Source organism: Propithecus coquereli, unplaced genomic scaffold, assembly GCF_000956105.1.
Source record: "Propithecus coquereli isolate 6110/MARCELLA unplaced genomic scaffold, Pcoq_1.0 Scaffold42, whole genome shotgun sequence".
NCBI classification, from domain to species: Eukaryota; Metazoa; Chordata; class Mammalia; order Primates; family Indriidae; genus Propithecus; species Propithecus coquereli.
Genome location: NW_012149952.1, coordinates 2,397,465 through 2,405,567, shown reverse-complemented (window position 1 = coordinate 2,405,567; position 8,103 = coordinate 2,397,465). Strand labels below are relative to the sequence as shown.

At 55.4% G+C, this 8,103-nt stretch overlaps 2 protein-coding genes across 3 annotated transcripts in view; one reads left to right on the top strand and one right to left on the bottom strand.

The window, feature by feature from the left end:
• CKM (creatine kinase, muscle) overlaps nt 1–3,411 on the top strand; it is a 13,559-nt gene extending 10,148 nt beyond the window's left edge. Inside the window, exons 5-8 of the mRNA XM_012653412.1 lie at nt 434–605; nt 1,685–1,808; nt 2,182–2,371; nt 2,889–3,411. Of these exons, the coding sequence (XP_012508866.1) occupies nt 434–605; nt 1,685–1,808; nt 2,182–2,371; nt 2,889–3,067 (665 nt within the window). The 3' untranslated portion in view covers nt 3,068–3,411. The remainder of the gene's footprint in view (nt 1–433; nt 606–1,684; nt 1,809–2,181; nt 2,372–2,888) is intronic.
• A 2,677-nt stretch (nt 3,412–6,088) lies between these two features.
• The window catches only part of MARK4 (MAP/microtubule affinity-regulating kinase 4), a 35,883-nt gene continuing 33,868 nt past the window's right edge, over nt 6,089–8,103 (bottom strand). Inside the window, exon 16 of one of the 2 annotated variants that reach the window (XM_012653410.1) lies at nt 6,089–7,358. In XM_012653410.1, coding sequence (XP_012508864.1) covers nt 7,022–7,358 — 337 coding nt within the window. In that variant the 3' untranslated portion in view covers nt 6,089–7,021. The remainder of the gene's footprint in view (nt 7,359–8,103) is intronic. The other variant, XM_012653411.1, reaches the window with a different exon arrangement.

Here is an 8,103-nt window from a genome sequence, read left to right as displayed (position 1 = left end):
ATATTCATTACACACATTTTAGACTTATGAATATACGCAAATAACATACATACTATTTTATAATAATTTCTACTAACAGCTCCCCCAGTTCCCGAAACTTTGGCTGTCTGTCTTCCAGCCAGTGGGAGCAGGTCCCAGAGCACTGTGGCCTGCAGGTGTCCTGGGTGTCTGGGTGCCTCAGGGGAAGGGGAGAGTCTATTTTCTGACTTGAGCTCGTGGAGTGGCAGTTCCTGGGGGCCTGGGCGGACAGGGGAGGAACAGATTTTGGGGAGGGGTCATGAATTGGGGTTTAGGCACAGTGTTTAGGTGCCTTGAGGCCATCCATGGGGCCAAGGCCCAGGCCTGTTAGGGCCAGCAGTGGGGGGTCCCTGGGCTGTCACACGCTGGTCGAAGCGGGGCAGGCTGCTGACTACCCTCTCGTGCGGTCCCATAGCCCTCAACAGCCTGACGGGCGAGTTCAAGGGGAAATACTACCCTCTGAAGAGCATGACAGAGAAGGAGCAGCAACAGCTCATCGATGACCACTTCCTGTTCGACAAGCCCGTGTCCCCACTGCTGCTGGCCTCAGGCATGGCCCGTGACTGGCCCGATGCCCGTGGTATCTGGTGAGGCCCCTCTCGCCCCTTGGCTTCCCCTTCCCCCAGCCTCCTCCAGGGCCCCCGTGACCTTTCTCACGCCTCCACCCAAGTCAAAACCGTAAGTGTGGTCTTCTAAGTGCTGCACAAAATAATCTTGCCTCCACCCCTGCCTATCCTGTGGTCTGCGTGTCATATTTTGGGAAACTTGGACCAGAGAACTGGCAGCTAAGAACTTAAACTTGAACCCTACTCCCTAAGTTCAAATTCCAGCTCTGCCATAGACTAGCTTTGTGACCTTGGGCAAATTATTTAACTTTTCTCTACCTCGGTTTCTCCATCTGTAAGATGAGGAGCACAATAATTTGTAGCTCTTGGAATTCTTGTGAGGATTAAATGAGCTAATTTACATAAACTGTCGAAAGCAGTGCCTGGTATACAGTAAGTGCTCAGCACATCTTGACTATTAGCATTATCTTTGTTACAAACTATTTTTGTTAGTTAGACTTGCTATGAATCTTTGAATCCTGATTCTGAAAAAGATTTCAAAAGGTTTAGAGAACTTAGGTTTCAAACGATTAGAGGAGTTTGGATTCTAAGGGCTACAGATTGGATAATCGTAAGATTTCAAGATTTTAAATAATTTTTGGTTTTAAGATTTTACTGGTTTCAAATTCTGTGATTCCATGATTTCAAACATTTCCAGATCTTAATGTTTTATGGTCTTAATACCCTATTTCTGAGATGCTAGAATTGGGAGATATCCCAAAGCGATGGAAAGATTCTCTGGTCCAGAGACCAGATGGAGGATTTCCAAGATTAATCCAAGCTTCTGGTTGGCAAAGATTCTGAGATTCCAAAAGTCCACAATTTAATGTTGTTCAAAGACTTAAGTCCCTGAAAGTCCTTGATTCCAGGATTCAAGGTTTAACAGATCCTGTGATGTTACAGTCTGCAGATTTAAGCTTCTGCGCTTTCAGAAAACAGATGCCACCCACCTCCTGCCCCTCAGGCAGCCTCCCCCCAGCGGGGGGTACGTGTTTGGGAGAGGGAGGGGGTGGGGTTCCCCCAGAGCTGACTTTGGCCTCTTTTACTGCGTCCCACCCTAGGCACAACGACAACAAGAGCTTCCTGGTGTGGGTGAACGAGGAGGACCACCTCCGGGTCATCTCTATGGAGAAGGGGGGCAACATGAAGGAGGTTTTCCGCCGCTTCTGCGTGGGGCTGCAGAAGGTGGGTGTCTGCCCCTCGCTGTTGGCTTCGGACTCCACGCTGGACGCCCCGCCCCTCAGATCCCGCCCCGTCCACTTCCCAAGCCCCGCCCCTGGACCCGGCTCCACCCCTATGCCCAAGCCCCACCCCTCAGAGCCCGCCCACCCACTTCCCAAGGCCCCGCCCCTGGACCCGGCTCCACCCCTACACCCAAGCCGCGCCCTTAACCCGACTTTGACGAGTCCTGAAGCCCCGCCCCCTCAGAACCCTGTCTCCACTCACGTCCGCATGCCCTGTCTCTCCGAGCCTTACCTCTTTGAGCCCTGCCCAAGCCACGAGTGTATTTGGGGGTGCCTGCTGGCGCTGACCCCTGGTCCTCTTCCCCTGACTTCAGATCGAGGAGATCTTTAAGAAAGCCGGCCACCCCTTCATGTGGAACGAGCACCTGGGCTATGTGCTCACCTGCCCGTCCAACCTGGGCACCGGGCTGCGCGGAGGCGTGCATGTGAAGCTGGCGCACCTGAGCAAGCACCCCAAGTTCGAGGAGATTCTCACCCGTCTGCGCCTGCAGAAGCGGGGCACAGGTGCGGCTCCTACGTTCCCGGCACCGCGGCGTCTGGGGCCCGCCCTTTGCGGGGGCGGAAGGGAGGGGGGGCATCCCCGTGAATGCCGAGGGTCGGCAAGGACTGCCCCTCCGTCAGCCTCAGTTTCTTCCTCTGTAAAATGGGCGTCCGCTCGTCTATCTCGTAGGAGTCAGTACGATATCTTCATGATTATATAACGAGCATTGCATATGCCCCCGGAGCTACCCCAGGGCCTCAGTTTCCCCATTGGTAAAGTGGGGGGTGGTGGTCGGGATTGGACCCTAGGAAGCGCTGCTCCAGAGCCCGCTCTCTTGCCCACTACGCTATATTTTCCTGTTGGATGGTTGAGGGGGCGACGTACGGTACCTAAAGACGGAGACGTGAGCCCACGAAGCTCTGCGTGCGGGTAACCTGTTACACAGTTGGCACCCAATACATGCAGCTGCTGCATTTGGCACGGGGACCAGGCCCCTCCGCCTCTGCTCTTTCCTGACGCCCCTGTCCCCTGCTCCCGCAGGTGGTGTGGACACAGCTGCCGTGGGCTCCGTGTTCGACGTGTCCAACGCCGACCGGCTGGGCTCATCCGAGGTAGAGCAGGTGCAGCTGGTGGTGGACGGTGTGAAGCTCATGGTGGAGATGGAGAAGAAGCTGGAGAAAGGCCAGTCCATCGACGACATGATCCCCGCCCAGAAGTAGGCGCGCTGCCCGCCCGCCACCGACTGCTGCAGCCGCAGCCAGTGGGAGGACCTGGCCCACCGGAGGCTGCCCCTTCACCTCTGGCCTCGCCCCTTGCCTCGGAGTCCCACCGATAACGGTTGTGTCACCTGGGGGCTCTATCCACCCCTCTCGGAGTTCCAGTTCCGACGGACTCCACCCTCTGGGGTCTGGCTAATGAAAAACCTCCCTGACCATGTCCCCTACTGGTCCCAGAGCTCTGCCCACCACCATCAGGAACTCTCGCTGACTGAGAGCTCCCAGAACACCCGGAGCTCGTGCTTTGTCTCAACGCAAAGCAATAAATAAAAGCAATGGTGGCCTTAGCCTTGTGTCTGATAGTTACTGGGGAAAAGGAGGAGGGACTTTTGCAATTGGCCACCACGTGGCCTCGAAGTGGTTCGCCCTATCTGGGCATGTACTAGGAGTGTTTTATTCCATCTCTAAAACGAGGCAAAGTTAAGGGACAGACGAGTCCCTTAATCCACAAATTTTAAAGCTCTATAGGGAATCCGAGACCCAAAGAGGTGTGGCCCAGTGTCACATAGCCGAGCATGGCCCTTGCTTTCCAACCCAGCTCCCATCAGTCATGCTCAGATCTCAAACAGGGTCCACCCTGGGGAGAAACGCAGGGCAAACAAAATGTTCGAGGCTTGCACCTAGCCCACGGGCCTCCAGTTTGAGACCTCCCATGCGTTACATCACATCTGCCCTTCCGGTTCTCACTGGCCTCCTGTCCAGCCTGACTTCATCCCTCTACAGCTGCTACCAGTCTTTCAAACTTCCCTTACTTTGCTCAAGAACCTGCCATGGCTCCCTGTATCTCCTTGGGGCAATTAATCGCAATAAATCCTATTATTATTTGTGATTCTTCAAGGTCACAGTGAAATACATACCATTTGCTGAAGGTTCATCTTTCCGGTTCTCTCCATCACTTCTCTGACTTTTTTTTTTGCTGCTCACACCCTCCAATTCCCACCTCAATGTCTGCCCGAGCTGTTTCCTTCTCCAGTCTGGGGCCTGGGTCAGAGCATCCATGGTCTTTAGGGAAAGGCATTTTGCAGAACTTGGTCCCAGCAAGGAACAAGGGAGAGCAATTGGGGGAGGGAGAGGAGTAGGTGACAGAAGTCAAGAAGCATCTGAACACATGTTGGGGGCTGGGCACGTCAATCACCTCCACTCAGCCAAACGGGCCAAGGTCCCCATTGGCAAGGACATAGTCAGTGGCCCAAAAGGCGGCAAAGGGTTCAGAAAAAACTGTGAGACACAGCAAATGGCAGACAGAGCCCTTGGGAACCCAGAAGAGGCACTTTTTCAAATCTTAAGAGTCACAGAAGTTAAGGGCCCTTGGAGTTCAACAGATCCACCCTCTGCTTTAAGGAGGGGAATCTGAGGCCCAGAGATGTCTCCAAGAGTTCCCAGGGAGAATACCAAAACAGGAAGATTAGAAGAGACCCCAAAGATCAAGGCATGCAGGACCTGTGAGACACTGGGATGACCTTTACAATACTGGCCCCAATTGAAGATGCCATCAATAATCCCAGCTTCACACCCAGAGGCCACACAGACCACAAACACTCCGGTGGAGACAGTCTGAGCCAGCCGGATTAGCAGACTAGACACCTGTCAGTTGCCACATCCTGCCCATTTGGCCTCATGATACTCTTAAATCCATCCCTTCTCTCCCCGCCTCTCCCACTCCGACCTCCTCCCTAACCTGTCACCTGCCCTCGCTGCCTCCCACCCACCCTGCACACAGCACAAGCCTGCCTTTCTCTCCCCTGCTCATAACCTCGCCATGGCTCCCCAGTGCCCTCAGAAGTCCAAGCCCTTCTCTACAACCTTCAAGGTCCTGCCGACATGTCTAGCCTCGTCACTTGCAGTGACTCGCCCTCAACCACGTGCCATTTGCTGAAGAACCTGTACTCTCTCTCGCTTCCCAGCTGTTGCATGCAAGCCCTTCCCAGCGGGAGCAGGCACCCGCCTGGACTTTCCTATACCAGCCCTGCCCACTCGGGTTGTCACTGAGGACACCTCTGCCTCCTCCACTGGACTGTGAGTTTTGTGAAGGCTGGAGCTGTTTTCATTACTACCGAGTTCCCAGTACAGAGGATGCCCAGATTTCTTTCCTGTACAAAACCCTCCATTGCTCCCCAGAACCTTAGGGGAAAGTCCAGATTGCTCATTTTGGCCCTGAAGGCCCTATGTGAACAAGCCCCACCCATCTGTACTGCACAGCCTTCAACCTCTTACGTCTGCTGAGCTCCTGTGTCCCTTCTCTTGTTCACGACACCTGACTTTCCTCTGGGGAAACCCATCTACGTCCAGCTCTAGGTATGAGCCTGGCCACTCTAGAGTCACAGTGATTGGTTCAGAGGTGACCACATGACTTATCTGGGCGAATCAGAGCCTGCCTTGGGACTTTTGCTGTGAAGTTAGCAATGAGGATCTTTTTGCTGCAGGAACGAAGCTGGAGGGACAGAAACCTGTAACTGCTAGGGATCCCTTTGCCATCAGGAAAAGAGTGCCTACTAGATAAAAAATCACTGGAATTAAATTTACACTGAAAGAGAGAAGAGATGGCCTAATGCCTGGCTCCAACCATACCTGAAGTCAGGCACTCGTGGGCTGTTAAGTAATATAAACCAACAAATACCTTTTTGCTTAGTCCTAATACAGCATTTCTCTTGCTAATTCTCCACACATGCCCAGCACAGCAGCCACCGTGAAATCACACACAATTCTCTGAAGACATAGCAGGCACTCCCACTTCTGGGCTTTTTTTTTTTTTGCCCAGGGTATACCCAATACCTGGTCAACTCCTATTCATCCTTCAAAGCCCAACTCCAGCATTAGTTCCTCCGGAGCATCTTTCCCATCCCTCACCCCCACTTTTCCTTCCAGGTTCCCCAAGACAAATGGTTTCTCTAGTGTTTGTGTCAGAACCCCTGTCCCCCAGACGGGGCTCCTCGTGTCTCCATGTCCAGCACTGGGCTCGGTGCAGAGTAGGCACTGGTCAATGACTGTTTATTGAATAAGGTACTATTGGAGTAAGAAGTGGTTTAGAGTCCAGTGTAACACGGCGGGCGGGAGTGGATGAGGCCGAGTTCTGTCCCGCCCTCTGCCACGACCATCCTTGACCCACACACCCCCACTACTCCCATTCTGCGGATGGGAAAAACGAGGCTCAGAAAGGAGAAACCACTGGCCCAAAGTCACACACCTCCTCTTCGACTCACTTGCAGGTGAGGGCAGGGAAGGAAAACCCCAGGGTCAGCGTGGGGGGGACGCTCCTAAGTTTATTGGGCAATCGGCTGCAGGTGAGGGGCTGACGGGAGGGTGGGGTGTAATAACTTAAAAACCGGAGGTGACAGCGGCGGCTCCTCAAGAGACCTCTGCATGGGGGAGGGTGTGGGGGTATTTACAAGGATTTGTACAAAGTGCCCCGCGCCAGCCTGGGGCAGGAAGGGGGTTCGAGCATGAGGGGAGGGGAGGGGAAGGAATCTGCCTCTCTGACCCCCGCTCCCAGCCCCCACCCCGTTCTCCAGTCCGTGGGCTCAGCAGCTCTCCCTGTCCCTGCCCAAGGCCGCATCCTTGAGCTGTTGGGAGGAATGGAAGAATTTTCTCAGTTTCCCTTCCTGCCCCTGTCCTGCCCTGCCCCCAAAGTCTCCTCAGGTGCCCCTGTGGCAGGGTGAGGGGGGACAGGACCGGCTGGAGGCTCCAGGAAGGTGCCAGCTCCCCCCACTAAGTCCCCTCCTCCTTCCCCAGTGCCCAGTGGCCCCAAAGAACAGCAGAGGGGACAATCTCTGCCCCCAAATCTAATTCAGGGAAACTGAGGTGATGACGAAGGGAGAATCCCCTCCCTGCCCCCTCGCCCCTCCTGTAGAAGTGAAGGGGACAAGCGAGAGAAGAGAAAGGGACCCAGGCCGTGGTGGCTCAGAGCTCGAGGTCATTGGAGATGCGGGTGACGAGGGTGCGGAAGGCCAGGGCGGTGCCCGCCACACGGCGGAAGAGAACCCCGCGCAGGCCCGGCCGGGGCAGCTGGCAGACCTCCACTTCGAAGTGGGACAGGGGCTCGGGCCCGCCCGCACCCCCGTGCAGGCAGGCCAGCAGGAACGGCTGTGGCTGGCGGCAGCGGCAGCGGGCGGCCGCTGTGGCCTGGCGGAGAGCTGCCATCAGGGCCTCGGGAGGGCGCGAGCTGGTCAGCTTCACACTCCAGGGGAATCGGAGCAGCCGGGGGGCGGTTTCCGTTTGATCCCAAGGTAGATGGCAACTGAGGTGGGAAGACATCAGAGGTCAGAGATGGGGAGAAGAGGAAGGCAGATGGAGGACCGAGGGGACAGTTCTTCCCACTTTGGGACAGACTCCTGGCTCTCGCCTCGAAAACCATTCTCCCCCTTTTAACCCAGTGACAGAGTTTCAGCTGGGCATACAGCTGTCCAACTGGGGACCTCATTTCCCGGCCTCCCTGACAGCCAGGGTGGCCCTGTCTTTCAACTGTGGCATGAGAGTGGAAGCGAGGTGTGCGGGGCCACATCACCCCCCTCAAAGGAGACCCGCACCCCGGGCTCCCCCGCCCCACCTCCTGCCAGCCGGGCTCCGCAGCGGCGCGAAGGCTCGACGGCCAAGATGACAACAGGGCTCTAAAGCATGGAGACGGAAAAACCCGGGGACCTGAATGGCCTCATGCAACAGGGTGGCCCTAGCAGCCTGGCTTGGCCACATGGCTTGTGAGAGAGAGAAATTTATTCTATCTGTATTTCCAGATCTCTTTACAGCAGCTGAGCCCGTTTCCTAATACATCCTCCTGGTAATGACGACCACCTCCCCCTCCGGGGAACCAACCTCCCTCATTGCAGACCAGGCATTCTTTTTTTTTTTTTTGGAAGACAGAGTCTTACTCTTTTGCCCGGGCTAGAGTGAGTGCCGTGGCGTCAGCCTAGCTCACAGCAACCTCACACTCCTGGGCTCAAGCGATCCTCCTGCCTCAGCCTCCCAAGTAGCTGGGACTACAGGCA